The sequence below is a fragment of the Podarcis pityusensis genome (assembly GCF_964106645.2).
Source record: "Podarcis pityusensis genome assembly, chromosome: 5".
Lineage (NCBI taxonomy): Eukaryota > Metazoa > Chordata > Lepidosauria > Squamata > Lacertidae > Podarcis > Podarcis pityusensis.
Genome location: NC_138032.1, coordinates 22,064,079 through 22,081,225, shown reverse-complemented (window position 1 = coordinate 22,081,225; position 17,147 = coordinate 22,064,079). Strand labels below are relative to the sequence as shown.

General features: G+C 43.4%; 1 protein-coding gene across 1 annotated transcript in view; it reads left to right on the top strand.

The window, feature by feature from the left end:
* MME (membrane metalloendopeptidase) overlaps positions 1-17,147 on the top strand; it is a 60,755-nt gene that overhangs the window by 21,223 nt on the left and 22,385 nt on the right. The window contains 7 exon segments of the mRNA XM_081007939.1: positions 2,159-2,293; positions 3,765-3,866; positions 6,300-6,436; positions 6,543-6,636; positions 11,759-11,887; positions 15,447-15,545; positions 16,374-16,454. Coding sequence (XP_080864065.1) covers positions 2,159-2,293; positions 3,765-3,866; positions 6,300-6,436; positions 6,543-6,636; positions 11,759-11,887; positions 15,447-15,545; positions 16,374-16,454 — 777 coding nt within the window.

Genomic DNA, 17,147 nt, shown 5'->3' with positions numbered 1-17,147 from the left:
TCTGTTCTGCTAGTCAGTGTAGATAACGCTGAGCTAGATTGACCATTTGTCTGACTCAACAGAAGGCAGCTTCCTATGCTCACTTTGGGAGTAGAATCTTTGATAAGAAGCAGAACATCCATCACAGGCACTGCTAACCCAAGTCATTCTGCTGCTTGAGTCCAAGGGCAAGATAGCACCCTTTAATTTCATACGTGGAATCCAACTGGACCCACAGTTCAGTTGTACTTCAGCACTGGTGATGGGACAGCACCTCCCATCCCAACATTCTGCCTCATGGTAGGGCTGGCTCCGATCACAGAACTTCCTACAGATACCTGAAGAAGATACACTGGTTATGGTGGTGCCCCGCAAGACGAATGCCTCGCAAGACGAAAAACTCGCTAGACGAAAGGGTTTTTCGGTTTTGCGTTGCTTCGCTAGACGAATTTCCCTATGGGCTTGCTTCGCAAGACGAAAACATCTTGCGCTTTTTTTTTTAAAGCCACTTGAAGAGGCGCAGTTGCGACGGACCGTGCTTCGCAAGACGAAAAACATCGCAAGACAAAAAGACTCGCGGAACGAATTCTTTTCGTCTTGCGAGGCACCACTGTATTTGACTACACAGGAATCATTGTTCCTGTAATGAGTATATGGTATCAGCTCATCCGCTTGATGCCGCAGTCTAGAAACCACAGTTTCAGAAACTCTAATTAAGTAAGGTGCTTAGGAAATCTGCAATTTATGCAGTAGGTTTTAAGTACACATTAGGAAATATGTAATTATGCTCATAAGGAAGGACTGGTACAGCATTGTGATTGGTCTTAATTAGAGACATATAACCATTTGCCAGTTGGGTTTGTTATTATTGTTAACATTATTTTGACATGGATTGTTGTGAGGCCCTCCCACCCACACCCTGAGCTAACTATTCATTTTCCTTTTCAATAATAGTAATTTAACAAAGCTGTGACTGTTTAAAAAGATAATGCACAAGGGCAAAGAAAAAAGGGTGCATGTAAAAGAAATTATTGTTCAGGGAAAGGGTAAAATAAAGTAGAATGGCACAGCACACTGAGAGTCAAACCAGATGTCATGTTAATCCTGCCATGGGAAGTTGGACTTCCCATTCACTCAGATGGGAGTTTTTTCTCTCCTGAAAATTGAATACACAAGAGGCCTGATTCAGCTCAGGATCACAGTAGGGGACAAATGGCTAAAGTCCCTTAGGCCAGGATCCTGATCCATATTGAGCCCCCTTTCATTGACTATTTCTGCAAGAAAAATCCTGCACTTAAGAACAAATGTCATGATTAGCATCACATCTAGTTCAGTCCTCAGTGCAGGACTTGTGCAGACAGCAGCATCCCTAGAGCACATTCTCTCCTCCCCATCGTATGTAAGTTCACTTACCCACAAAAGGGACATCACCAGATTGTGCATTTCCCCATCCTATTTAATTAAATGAATGTAAACTCCTGGTGGTTAATTTGGGCACGTTGTGTTCTTGCACCTTTAGTCTCGTACTTGTCTTTTAATGATAGAATTACAGAACCTTAGAGTTGGAATGAACTGCAAAAGTCATCTAGTCCAACACCATGCAATGCAGAAATCTCAGCTAAAGCATCCATGAGAGATGGCCATCCAACTGCGGCTTAAAAACCTCCAAGGAAGGAGAGTCCACCACCTCTCATGGGAGTCTGTTCCATTGCTGAACAGCTCTTACTATCAGAAAGCTTTTTCCAAATGTTTAGCCGGAATCTCCTTTCTTGTAACTTGAACTGCACTGAGCTAGGTTGGATAGATTGTTATTTTTTATGCTTGTTTTTCGTATTTTGCAGAGCACTTTTTTAAAAAAGTTGGAGAGTATTGGGACTGGAGAGAAAAAAATGTGGTGGTTTTTTGGGGGTTTTTTGCAGAACAGCTGCTGCTGTTGCAGACAAAGGGAGGGAAAACCATGTCATGAAATTCTACACAATTCATGGGAAATGTGGAGAATCCAATACAGGCATGCTGGTTTGGGTGGCAGCCCCATGCCAAGTTTATTTCTGCCCGAAGCTGCAAGAAAAAGACAGTGCCTACATCGCACAAGTATCAACTTGGCTGTTCTGCATAACATCCAACATGCATTTGCAAAAGTGTTTTTTCCCCTCTCCCCTCCTCCCCTCCCCCTTTACAGGCATGTTTAGCCTATATTGAGTTCATGATTTCCGTAGCAAAGCTGATCCGCCAGGAAAGAGGTCTTGCGATCGACGAGAACCAAATTTCCATAGAAATGAACAAAGTTATGGATCTGGAGAAAGATATTGCAAATGTAAATAAGCTCTTCTGTTTTCATGCACACAATTAACTGAGATTAAGGTTAAAATGTTTAGTGTGGGGTTCTTAAGCTGTTCTTGGAGGGTCACCCAACCCACTGAAACTGATTTTCAAGGAGAAGGTGAAATTGGTCAAAATGCCCTCCCCACCTTTTTTGCTAGTGGAGCTGATGAAAAGCCCTTCTTTAATGGAAGGACACAATTAGATTCAGCCCTTTTCCTTCTCCTTCTGCAAACTGATACAATCAGTGGTGCAAATTATGGATCTAATGGTCTTATGTGGGGTTGGGTGGCTCCTTCTTTAGATGATAACATGTATTGGTTCACTCATTTCAAACTGAAAACCCAACCCTGCTGATTCTGTTGCACGGGCATTTTGACTCCTGTCCCAAAGTCATGCCTTGATGACACCTCTGTGTGGGGTGTGAAACACAGAACAGTCAAATACAACATTCCTAGAGTGGACATGTTTAGACATGAAGAGGGATGTTTGTCCAGCCAGTAGATAAACTTCCTGTTTCCTCCTGTGCTGGGACAAACTTTCTCTACATGTGACCAGAGGTGGGTGTGACCTCACCTGTGCAGGTAACAAAAGCACAGGACTGGGCACCACATCTCTCTCTTCTCCATTTTACTTTAATCAAAGAAGCATCAGCCTGAGATGCTTCCGGCCAAGAGAGGACAAAGGAACTATCTCCCTGTGGGATAGATTCCAATTGTATATATTTTGTAACTTAAGTCTGCCTTCTGGGATCCATCTGAGTGCAGAACGTGTGAGTAAACTCTTTTATACTTTTATATAAGACTGTGTCATGTCTATTCCTTTTAGGAGGGAATAAAGGGGAATTACCAGGAAACTTATTTTAGAGGCTTAAGCAAGCCTGGCAAAACATTATCTGCTGTGTAAGTTTTTAAAAAGGGAATGTTACTCTGCTAAATTGTAGAACTTGTTAACACAAGTTGGGACGGATATAATTAAACAATATATCCTCTCCTGCCTCCCTGAACATTCCCACTCAGAAGAAGAAGAAGAAGAATTGTATACTTGCTTTAGTAGACTGAAGATGCTCACAGCTACCACATGGGATGGGAGGGCAGAACAGATGGCTAAGTGGGGGAGAAGATAATTTCCTTGCTGCGATTGTCTCTCTGGGCTCCTGGAGACAGCATCCTCCTATGTTCTCGGGGACGCAGCTTACAACTGAGAGCCTAGGAAAACAGATCAAGGGGGAAAGAGGCAGATAACTTTTCAGGATATCTATTTTTCAACAACATCATTTGACTAATAGAATTAGCTAGCTATGTGATTTCTGATTTCTGCCATATTTTAACAAGACAGCTTAAGCACCTTCAATTATATGATTTAGAGATCTTGGTGCCTATTTGTTTGATGCTTCTATGTGTCTCTGTTTTTGCTGTTGCATCCTCAAAGAATCTCCTCTGTCTCCTGCTAATTTGTTTTTCTAGGCTACAACCAAAGCTGATGACAGAAACGACCCTCTCCTGCTGTACAATAAAATGACACTCGCCAATGTCCAGAAGAACTTCACTTTTGAAGTTAATAACCAGGTAAAAGATCAATAACAGGTTTTTTCACCTTCAGTGACTGGCTATAATCAATGCAGTGGTGTGACATGAACTCATCTTTTGAACTGAAAATGATGACCTAAATTTGTCAGCCTGTTGTATTCTGCCGTGAAAGCAAGAAAAAAGACAACGAAGGTCCTGATCCAGTGGTGTGCATGTGGTGCCCTTTGAAACAATTGATGATCACGCTAAATAGTCAGAAGTGGTTTGTCCAGCAAGGCAGGGCTTCATTGCTGGTTTCCCAGCTGCAACATGGCTGCTGCTTACTAGAAATGAAGTGGTGCTGAGGTTAAGCCTGAGCAGAGCCAGTCCAGTGATTTCAATGGCGCACTCATGCAGCCCCTACCTTGCCACAGCATCATATCTCTGGAAAGTGGGAGCAGGTTTTTTGTTTTTACTGGAACTTATGGGATCTAAAACATACAAGCACCAAGCCAGATTAAGAATGGCTGAAGCCTTGGAACTATGCTAATTAATGAGGCTCTTTCGCCATGTATATTTTGCTGGGTAGATCAGGATCCACAGAAAATATATCAAGTGTTTCATGTAGTTGACAGCTAGACAAAGTTTACTGGTAGGTATCAAAAATGGTTGAAGTCTAGCATATATTTATATTTTTAAATCACAGAGCCTAGGGCTTGTGGTTGTAGGTCAGCGGTCTGAATACCCGCGATGGGGTGAGCTCCCATTGCTCGGTCCCTGCTCCTGCCACCTAGCAGTTCGAAATCACGTCAAAGTGCAAGTAGATAAATAAGTACCGCTCCGGCGGGAAGGTAAACAGCGTTTCCGTGCGCTGCTCTGGTTCACCAGAAGCGGCTTAGTCATGCTGGCCACAAGACCCAGAAGCTGTACGCTGGCTCCCTCAAGCGCCGCAACCCCAGAGTCATCCACGACTGGACCTAATGGTCAGGGGTCCCTTTACCTTTACCTTTTACCGTTTATCTAATACGCATTAAGGAAAGATGATTAATGTGACAGTTTCTGTAAGTCCAAAGGCTGAGGTCCTTGGCCTTTGTGATCTATTTATAAGCCTGTCAGTTGATTAAGGGACTTTTGTGTCGGTGAACTTGCCTTTCAACCTATTAATCATTTGGTTTGGTTTGTTATGTGTTTATATGCAAGGGGTGGGGGACATTTAATCAAAAATAGAGAAAATATAAAACAAAACTAATATTTCATGGGTCTTGGACATATTACAATACTACCTGCCGGTACAAGTGTGTGGCCCCAACTTTGCTGCCATCCCATTCTGGCCCCATCCAGGAAACCAACAGTGACTTTGGGGGAGGGAGGGTGGCAAGCTAAGCAGATTCATCAGATCAGGTTTGGAACTAAAATGAATTCCTATCCCTCAAAAACATCAATATTCCACATCAGCAACAGTTAGCATCTAATAGCTAAATAGCAATCTGTATTTGGCAGTATACACAGCTATCATGTAGTAGTCAATATTGGACATGATATTTGCAATAACGTTCAGTAAATTTCATCCATTCTTTTACCATTTGGCAGGGAAATTGTAAACATGTTAACAGTCAAATATGAATTTTTTGTGCCAAATTCCAGTTCTCAAATTCAAATATCAAATCCTAAAAGAAAAAAAGAAATATAAAATTGCTTCCAATGTTGATTAAAAAAAAAATCATTGGTTTGAAACAGGGTGCCAAAATCAACTATGGTTGGATCATGTCCAACAAGTCCCTTTGATTATCAAGATTGTAATCACAACATAAGGGCACTTAGGATTGTTTTACAGCTCATTAACCTTAATTGAAATGAATTCAGCTTAGTTTATTGCCTATTGGCCAAGAGCTTCCAAGACACATTACTGGACAGAGGTTTGTTGTTATCTACCAAATGGGCTCCCCCTCCCCCCCTGTTATGTATGAGGAATTTGTTTACAGCAGCAGTCTGGCTGTGGAGAGCCAAAAGGCAACAGGCAAAAGCGAATGGCACTTTTCATAAATGATGAGGACAGTTTTAATTGGCCAGCACTGTTTCCTTTTAAAAATGGTTGCTTTTTCAAAATTTCAATTTTTATATAATATACTTCTGATTTTCACTAGATTCCCCACCCCACCCCAATATGTAATATTAGCTTGCTATTATAGTTGTGGCAAGTTATTTTTGCTTGTGAGCCATCCTAGGTGAGGTTGGCAAGATGTAAATCCAATATATCATTAAGGAATACAGAACACAACAGGCATATGCATGTCTACTTATAAAAAAAAGTCTCAGTGTGTTCAATGATACTTATGAGTGTAGAGGATTGCAGCCTGAAATCTTCCCAAGGCACACAAGTCACTCAGCACAAGAAACCATAAAAGAGTTAATGATCACCAATGCGTTTTTCTTACGCTTTTATTCACATGTCGTAAGTTGAACCTGCTTAAAGTGCATTCATTTTTCTTCCAGCAATTCAACTGGTTAACATTCATAAACCATATCATGTCAACTGTGCAAATTAATATTGGCGAAACTGAAGATGTGGTTGTTTATGCTCCAGACTATCTCAACAAGCTAAAAGCTATCCTTAATAAATACTCTCCCAGGTATGTATGCAAGATACATTTTAAAGTTTTGCTTTTTACATTGCTAATACGTTCCACTGTTTAAAAAGAAAAGTCACAAGATTCTACTTCTTGTTTTATCATTTAGAGAAATTCAGAACTACATGAGCTGGAGATACATAATGGATATGGTAAACACTCTAAGTCGTAACTACAGGGACACAAGGAATAATTTCCGTAAGGTGCAGAAATTCATATTTTGTTTTATATTTAACATTTAAGATTTGCAGTGTCTAAACCATGGGTAGACAAACAGTACTTCTGTCTTGTCAGGATTCAGCCTCAATCTGTTAGCTGCCATGCATCCTCCAGCTGCCTCCAGACACTCACACAGGACCTTCACTGCCTTCACTGGTTCTGATTTGAAAGAGAGGTAGAGCTGGGTATCATTCACATACTGATGAACACCCAACCCAAACCCCCTGATGATCTCTCCCAGCGACTGAATGTAGATGTTGAAAAACATGGGGGAGAGGACAGAACCCTGAGGCACCCCACAAGTGAGAGCCCAGGGGTCTGAATACTTATCCTCCACCACCACTTTCTGAACATGGCCCAGGAAAAAGGAGTGGAGCCACTGTATAACAGTGCCCCCAGCTCCCAGCCCCTCTAGACAGTCCAGAAGGATGTTATGGTCGATGGTGTCAAAAGCCACTGAGAGATCCAGCAGAACTAGGAAACAGCTCTCACCTTTGTCCCTAGCCCACAGGAGATCATCGAGCTGTGCAACCAAGGCAGTTTCAGTCCCATGACAAGGCCTGAATCCCGACTGGAAGGGATCCAAATGGTCCACTTCTTCCAGGTGTGCCTGGAGTTGTTCAGCAACCGCTCGCTCAATCACCTTGCCCAAGAATGGAAGATTTGAGACTGGGCAATAGTTGGCCATATTGGCTGCATCTAAAGATGGTTTTTTAAGAAGCGGTCTTCACTTAAGGATATCAGAAATGCCTCTGCCCAAGACCTTGAAGAGCCAGTGTCAGTGTAGACAATGCCAAGCTAGATGATTCAGTATGAGGGCGCTGTAGGTGTTCATAAAGTGTATTGCTGGCATTCATACCACTTGCTGGTAATGCAACCAGGTCTATGCACATCAAACCTAATATAAAATGACACCATTGGCTGTCTTGTTTCCTTTTGGGCCCAATGCACGCTGCAGCTATTTGTCTTTAAAGCCTAAATGGCTTGGGTCCCAAATACCTGAAGGGAGCACCTGTCCTCATGTAAATGCATGTTTTTGAAAAAAACAAAACAAAACATCACATCCCTATCTATGCTCTGGCACATATAAATCTGAGTGCAACAAAAACTGCATTGGGACAGGCATGTAGAATTGATACGGGTGAGCCAATATTTAGAAAACAGATTTTAAAATGGTCTCTGAAATCCCAAGGCACACACGTACCATACAGTTTTGAGACCTACACAGGTGTCTTCCTGATCACAGCTCTTGCAAATCACTCAAGGGAAAAAGCAGACAATTGTTTGTTTACCTTGCCTTTTCTCCAAGAAGCTCAAGGGCTATGAGGTTTATATAAGTCCAACTTGTCCTCTTCTTGAACTGGATAAACAGGTTTCAGAATCTATAGAGGTGAAAGTACATGGTGATTGTTGGGGGTGCCCAGACATTGGCTAGATGGGGACGGGCAAAAGCTGGTTTGTGGAAATGTCATTGTGATTAGGAGCCATGGAGTTGGGCCAGCACATCTTTAGAAGGAAAGAAAGGTCAATATAGCTGGATAAACAAAGGCAGAGCCAGGAAACTCATGTGCAATTTCTCTTCTGAAAAATGCACTGTCATTGGATTGGGACCATGCATGTTTTCAGACAGCGTATACAGAACGGTAAACATTACCTCTAATACAGCCTCCCCCAACTTCTTGCCCCAGGTTGAAGAAAGTTGCTCCACTAGTTCTCTGTCCAGCAAACTGAAGTTTATTTTGTTCTTCTTTAAACAGGAGATTGCACCCATAGGAGAATTGTGCGTGGTGTGTGAGTGTCTGCTGTAGTCTGTGTTTTCCATAGCCACTAGTGAATTGACCATAGCAGATGGGTTCTGCTTATATTATGTATTCGATTTCTAGCTTGCTACTCCATCTTTAAGAAAAAGTGCCCAAGGCAGTTAATGAAACATAGAAATACCAAATCCAACATCACTATATGCTGCATTGTGTTACAAACAAAGGGCACAATCCAACCAAAGTTAAGTCCCACTGATTTCAGCGGGGAAGCATACATGAGCTGAGTTGTCCTCTTGAAATAAGTAGGCCAAAAGGAGCTTAACTTTGACAGGATTGCAGCCCATGTTGTCTTTATTTCGGGATCTGAGATGTCTATATGAGTGTTTGTAGGGGTGAAACAAATTAGAAGTCGAAACTCTGAACTCTGTTCAGATATTCCTTTGCAGTGCTAAATCACAGGCCCGTTGAAAAGAAAAGGGGGGGGGGAATTCTGAAACAATGCAGTCTTCAAGGGAGTTAGACTAGAGGCAGGCTGTTCTTTTCTTCCAGTTTTACTGATAACGCCTCCTCTCTGCCTCGTTCTTTATGCACTTATTAGGACCGAAAACAACCTATTTTTTCCCAGCGCCTTTAATTTCGTCCAAAGGGTGGAATTCATAAATGATTACTTAGAACTTCAGACACAAGGTCAAGTGAACTGGCAACTGTGGAGAAAGATACAGAAATAACTATTTCAGTAGTGAGGGAAAACGACATCATTTTTGCAACCTTGCTAGCTTAATTCACTGTCCACACACTAAGCTGTAAACCAGGCATGGGCAATGACCAATTGCTGCTAGACTGCAGCTCCCATCATCGCAGACCACTGGCCACGCCAGATGGGGTGAACAGTTTTCTCAGCATAGACCATGTTACCCCCATGTAGTGCTGGATATATTCATATGGAAAGATTCTACCGTGATCAATGGAGGTTTATTGAAATGCACAGGTTGTTGGCAACATGTGTGGCTGATAAAGTGGGCTCCACACAGACACACTTTTGGTGCTGTGCCAGAGATGGTAGTGGCAGCAGAATGAACGCTAACGCCTCCGATTGTGGGCGCCCTTTGCGGGACCGCGCACAGCACCCCTGAGCCACATGAGACTTATCAGCTGGTTGTGCTGGCCCACCTTCCTTATGTCACAGTAATTGGGGGTTCCCGCCAAACCCCAGTTCAAATAATCCAATCAGTGGCTTTGGTGAAGGTGGAGCCAGCCAAGCAGACCACAAGTGAGCAGGCTTCAGAATCACTCTGTATCCAAGCAGAAATAAGCAATAGAATTCCAAGAGTTCCCTCATACACTGTTTCAAGGTCTTGTGGTGAAACCGGACCCCAAAGAATGTTTTTTCTTTTGACAGCACACTGATGTGGTAGGAGATAATGGGACCTTAAAGGTTATTGTGGGCTACAGTTGAAAACAAAGCAATGAATGGATTCACGTTTGTTTGTCTTAAAATTAAAAACTGGCGAATAAAAACTGCATTCCAGAACATAACCATGAAATCTTCTACACTGCCATCACCCCAAAGCCAGTGTCTTTCTGAAGTCAGAATAACTTTGAACTGACCCTTCCGTAATAATATACTTCTTTTCAAAATATAAAGCAAGAAAACCACTGTGGTGGGCCGTGGAACGAAGAACTCAGCTTGCCAGAAGATTGCTTTGATGCTTACTAACACGACTGTATCAGATTTCTCTACCATAGCGTAGTTCTTAAGCCTCGGCTTCTTCTCACCTAGTGCAGCAAGGTCACTGAAGGTAGAATCTGCACAGCCCAAGGATACTGCTTTCTTTGCAGGCAATAGAAGGCACATGAAACAGTAGTAAGTTTCACTGAAGCTTCAAAGTTTCATCTAGCTCTAATGGTTTGCATGCAGAGCTGTGAAATTGACTGGGAGCTCTTTCTGCAGGGGAGAGATATGACAGTAATCCGTATGGCACTTGCAAACCGGTTCTTCAGGAAATTCCTCAGCCCACCTGTTGCTGAGCCCTGCCAGCTGAGCCCTGCCAGCTTTCTCACAGGAACATGTAAACAGATGAAGCTGCCTCATAATGAGACAGGTCATTGGGTCATCTAGCTGTTGTCATGGCACACTCTCCATGACTATGACTCCCATCATCTCCAACCATTTGCCATGCTGGCTACAGTAGATGGGAGTTGGAATCCGGCCATATTTGGAGGGCACCACATTGAATACTCCTGGTCTACAATGACTGGTAGTGGCTTTCTAGGGTTTCAGACAGAGGACATCTCCAGCCCTACCTGGAGATGTTGGGGATTGAACCTTGGACCTTCTGCATGCAAAACCACTGCTCTTCCACTGAACCACCTGCCCCCAGCATCCTTTGTCATTTGTTGTTGTTTAGTCGTTTAGTTGTGTCTGACTCTTTGTGGCCCCATGGACCAGAGCACGCCAGGCACACCTGTCTTCCACTGCCTCCCGCAGTTTGGTCAGACTCATGTTTGTAGCTTCGAGAACACTGTCCAAACATCTCGTCCTCTGTCGTCCCCTTCTCCTTGTGCCCTCCATCTTTCCCAGCACCAGGGTCTTTTCCAGGGAGTCTTCTCTTCTCATGAGGTGGCCAAAGTATTGGAGCCTCAGCTTCACGATCTGTCCTTCCAGTGAGCACTCAAGGCTGATTTCCTTCAGAATGGAGAGTTTTGATCTCCTTGCAGTCCACAGGACTCTCAAGAGTCTCCTCCAGCACCATAATTCAAAAGCATCAATTCTTCGGCGATCAGCCTTCTTTATGGTCAGCATCCTTAAAGGACACCAAAGGGAAAGGAAGGAACTCCTGTTGTATCAAAAAGTAGTACGCAACGAACACAGGCAAAGCCAGCTGTTCTGCAGCAGTCTAGGTCACTTTGATTTTCATAAGGCTCATTCCCTGTAGGATGCAGCCTTGAATGAATGGTGTCTCCACACTGGGCCCTCCATATTACCCAGAAAGTGGGTTTATATCCAGAAGAGGCTCACTGGTTGGGGCAGAGCCACTACTTTAGCTTTCCCGCGGGTGGGTCACTGTCATTTACTGAGGAGAAGAGGAGGAGGAGGTTGTGGCCAAGTGGAAGGTGCAGTGCTAATGAAATGGCAGGAGCAGCAGATGGGTGGGAGAACATTTCATAGCTGCAAACAGGAAGATGCAGAGAGAGTTGCATGGGCTCACTTAACCTGTGTTCCTGTTTAAATATCACTTAATGTCTATTAACACCAAGCCCACGAGATTAATTGAAAGCACCTAGTGATGCTACAAAGTCTCTCCTCTTGCTTGTCACTAATTTCTCAAATGCTTATGCTTAACAGGTGCTTTACGGCACAACCTCGGATGCTGCTGTCTGGCGCCGTTGTGCAAACTATGTCAATGGCAACATGGAGAATGCTGTGGGAAGGCTGTATGTACAAGAAGCATTTGCTGGAGACAGTAAACACGTGGTAACACTCTTAGATCATTAACTGATTATTTATTTACTGGGTATTTAAACAGACATTAGCTTTGGATTATTGGTGGGAATGGCAAAAGCAGTGATGTTGTTGCAGCACAAAATACTTCAAGCCACTCCCCTCCCCCCCCCCCCCCCAGTGCAGTGGTGAATGAGGATGAAGTCAAAAGAGATCACTCTCTCTGTTTGGCACTCAGTAGGACAGAATTCTGCTGCCAAAAGCAGAGATGAAACTTTACATCTCACACACTGAGGTTTTTTTTGAAAAGTAGGCTTAAGAAGCTGGAAGAGACATATTTTGGCAGACAGGCTAATGATGGGATTATGTGTCTCTTCCTGGACTGTAAGCCAAGTTATTAGCTAATGATGCAGATTAGAAGTCCTTGCATGTTGTAGAGTGAAGGTGCTAAAGAACAGTAGATTACAGGAAAGGAAATTCAGTTTAATACACTTTGCTGAAATTGGGGAGGGGTGTGTTAATTGATTCCCCCCCCCCCATCTTAGAATAGATTTACAAATACCATTTTATTTTTATTTTGTCTAATGCTTCAAAAGAAACCATTGGGGTTTGCAGCCTTCTCCACAGGAGAAGTGGCCAGTAAGGAAACATGTCAATAAGAATAATGTATCCCAAGCTAATCATGAGTCCTCATTTAATCACAATTGCCCTGGATCTATGTATCTATGAAAGAAATGGTGATCTGCAGAGCTCTGTCTTCATCCTGCTGAACAGATGGTCAATGGAAGATGGGAAGTTTACTCCCACAACTGGGGGTGGGGGTGTCTCCATAAGCAGAGCAGCAGGTATTGCCATCTGGCCCTGTACCTATGAGTTTGTGGCTGGAAGGATTATATTGATTATATGGGCTTCCTGATGCAGGCAGTTACCCCTCCACCCATCTTATGGTGGGTGAATCACCTGCATTCAGAGTATTCCTTGCTGGACTGGGAGTTTGGTGAATGTGTTCCATCTTCACAAATTTCAGCAACCAGTTAGGTGACTTGCCAAAGAGTGGAATCTATACAATGGGCATACATACACCTAGAGAAAGGCAAGCCACAAAGATGATTAAAAAACACCTTTGTATACATGCGTGCAGGACCGGATTTGGGTTTGACGAGGCCCTAAGCTACTGAAGGTAATGGGGTCCTTTATATGTCCAGCTGTCCTTTTGTCAACAACAAATTGTTGCTGCTTTTTTGGGTTGAATATATGCTATATGGTAATTTGTGGACCTCATAGGTATCTAAAGCCATTTGCACATAACAAATAAGTACTTTATCAAAGCAATGATTGAACTAAAATACAATCAAGAAGAAGTATATTAATAGTGATAGTGATATTTTAGGGAGCAGGCTAGCAGGCGGGGCCCATTACTTACATCATAGGAGCTTGCACAACACAAAACACTGTTGCTGTATGTAGTTTTTATTTTATTTGTTTTTTTTATCTCATATTTTGGAAATGTACATCCAGTGTCTTTTTTCTTTAATTTTTTTTTGGGACCCCCAAGAGAGTGGGGCCCTAAGCTATAGCTTGTTTAGCTTATACATAAATCCGGCACTGCATGCATGTGTGCGCCAAAGCAGCAGGAGGCCATACGTACATGTCTCATTATTAGTCTGCTGCAGAGTGAGGTGTCCCTGGGTCTACCATATGAATAAGACGGAAGCAGCTCAAGAAGGACTGGTGATTATATTTTCATAAAGGAGACTTGGAGGGTCACTTAGGACCAAACTAGATGTGACTCCAATCCTGAGAATGCACGTATTGTTGCATTAATAGCAGCTGCGGGGAAGCCTAAGCAGCTTTGCAAATGGTGCCAATGGGGAATTTCTCTTTACATGGAGATGAGAACACAGGAAGATGACTTATACCAAGAAAGATCATTGATCCATCCAGCTCAATGTTGCCCAGTAGTTGTCTGTGTGGTGTCCTGCAGACTCCCTTCGTCCCTGACCTTTGGCCATGCTGGGTCAGGTTAATAGGAGGTGGAACCATAGATGTGCACTGCTTTGCATTAACTGGCAGCAACTCTCTAGGGTTTCAGACAGGGGACATTCCCAGTCCTACCTGAAGGCACCAGGAAGTGAACCTGGGACCTTCTGCATGCAAAACAGATGCTCTACCATTGAGTTACTGCCCTTCCTAAATACAAATTGTAGCATTGGAATGGTGATTCTAGTCAGGACCACAGCAGGAAGAGAAAGAATTAAGCATCCTCAGCCCTCCTGCCCTCACAGTTATGAGGCTCTTCAAGCTTCCCAGCTTGGCTCCTGTTTATGTAACCAAAATGTGCACATTATGGGCTTTCATGCGAGTCACATCTTGTTTGGCTCTAAACTACAAGCTGCTACTGCTTTAATAGTATTCACTTCTCACTAAGGGATACGGGACACGGGTGGCGCTGTGGGTTAAACCACAGAGCCTAGGACTTGCTGATCAGAAGGTTGGTGGTTCGACTCCCCGCAATGGGGTGAGCTCCTGTTGCTCGGTCCCTGCTCCTGCCAACCTAGCAGTTCGAAAGCACATCAAAGTGCAAGTAGATAAATAGGTACCGCTCCGGCAGGAAGGTAAATGGTGTTTCCGTGCGCTGCTCTGGTTTGCCAAAAGCAGATTAGTCATGCTGGCCACATGACCTGGAAGATGTACGCCGGCTCCCTCGGCCAATAAAGCGAGATGAGCACTGCAACCCCAGAGTCGGTCACGACTGGACCTAATGGTCAGGGGTCCCTTTACCTTTAAGGGATACTAGCATCTATGGGACACGGGTGGCACCTTGGTCTAAACCATTGAGCCTCTTGGGCTTGCCGATTGGAAGGTTGGCAGTTCGAATCCACACAATGGGGTGAGCTCCCATTGCTCTGTCCCAGATCCTGCCAACCTAGCAGTTCAAAAGCATGCCAACACAAGTAGATAAATCGGTACCACTGCGGCGGAAAAGTAAACAGCATTTCTGTGCACTCTGGCACTTGTTACAGTCCTCCATGAACCAGTAGTGATTTAGTCATGCTGGCCACATGACCTGGAAAGCTATCTGTGAAAAACACCAGCTCCCTTGGCCTGAAAAGTGAGATGAGTTCTGCACCCCATAGTCACCTTTGACTGGACTTAAGCATCGAAAGTCCTTTACCTTTTTTGTTACTAGCGTCAGTGGTTCTGTTAGGAGGAGGCTAGGACCACAAATTCTCAGCAACCTCACCAAACTCCCCTTTCCAGGAATCTTTAGTGGAAGCCATGGCAGATGAACTAGTATTTAAACCAATATAAGTCTGCAGCATAGATATACCACTATATTTTCATTTGAAGGCATAGAAATGTTTTAAGTAACAAAGGTGTTTTTTTTTTTCTTTTGCAATAACTCCACTCCTTGGTAACTTTGGCTTTGCCATGATTTGACCTTGAAAAATAAAAATAGTCGTTGTCAGTCTATTTTGAAAAACAAAAGCCAATGCTTCCATCAGTGGCAACTGGGATGCAACATGCCAGAATGTCACCCATGTATGATAAAAACTGAATGATTTAATCTTGTTGTGCTGTACATCCTCAGGTGCAAGAGATGATCACTCAGATTCGTGAGGTTTTTATACAAACACTTGATGAGCTCAATTGGATGGATGCAGAAACCAAAAAGAAAGCAGAAGAAAAGGCAAGTTTATAATATATATATATATATATATATATATATATATATATTAGAATTTGAAATTTGGAGGCCAACGAAAGCCTGTTACTTTCTTTATCCAAAAGAGAAGATCAGAAATAATTCATTGCAAAGAGTGGAACAGGTAGAACATTCTTCATGTAACACAGGGTTTCCCAAACTTGGGTCTCTAGCTGTTGTTGGACCAACTCCCATCATCCCTAGCTAGTAGGGCCAGTGGTCAGGGCTGATGGTAATTGTGGTCCAAAAACAGCTGGAGACCCAAGTTGTGGAAGCCCTGATGTGACATATGGGCTTATTTCATTGTCATAGCAACATAGGAAGCTTCTTCATGCTGGTGCAGCTAGAACAGTATTGTCTGTGTTGACTGCCAGTGACTTCCTTGGGTTTCAGGCAAATTGCTCTCCCAGCCCTTCTTGGGTGATATTATTATTATTACCTGCTCTTCACTAGCAGGTCAGGTTACAGCCATCTAAAATTCAACATGAAAAACAGTTAAAATATATCACAGTCCCAAGAACAGAGCCATAAAAATACATATCTCATGTGTCTGAGGCCATGGCAAAGAAGAGCAGCTTCAGGATACAACAAGGACAAGGAAGACTTGAGTTTCCCAACGCTTCCAAAACCACTTTGGGAACTGGTATCATAAGCAAAGTAGCAGTTGCCCAGACCACCACTCATTGACTGGGCCTGGTTTGCAAAATCTAGAAGAGCAAATTGAAAAGCCTGTAGATAACTTCTCGCCATCCCTATGATGTCTGAATGTACAACTTGATTCCAGTTCTCCAGTGACCATGGTTTATTTTTTAGGCCATAGCAATCAGAGAAAGGATTGGCTACCCTGATGAGATTCTGACGGATACTAATAAGCTGAATGCGGAATACAAAGATGTAAGTACATCTGAAAAACTATTTTGGACAGCAGAGAGTGTTTAAGATTTAATGGTAGCAGGTACCAAGTGTCTACATTGGAGGTATAAGTGAAAAGCTTTATGCCAGTGTGGTGAGGTGATTAAGAGTGGTAGACTCGTAATCTGGTGAACCGGGTTCACGTCTCCGCTCCTCCACATGCAGCTGCTGGGTGACCTTGGGCCAGTCACACTTCTTTGAAGTCTCTCAGCCCCATTCACCTCACAGAGTGTTTGTTGTGGGGGAGGAAGGGAAAGGAGAATGTTAGCTGCCTTGAGACTCCTTCGGGTAGTGATAAAGCAGGATATCAAATTCAAACTATTATTATTATTATTATTATTATTATTATTATTATTATTACACAGTCCACACAGCAGTTCCTCTATTCCAGCTGATGGGAGCCATAGTCCAAAACATATGGGGGGTGCGAAGTTGGGGAAGAATACTACTCGAGCAAAAATGCTCCTCTAGTTTTTCCCTAAAGGTAAAGGTAAAGAGACCCCTGACCATTAGGTCCAGTCGTGACCGACTCTGGGGTTGCAGTGCTCATCTCGCTTTATTGGCTGAGGGAGCCGGCGTACAGCTTCCGGGTCATGTGGCCAGCATGACTAAGCCACTTCTGGCGACCCAGAGCAGCGCACGGAAATGCTGTTTACCTTCCCACCGGAGCGGTAC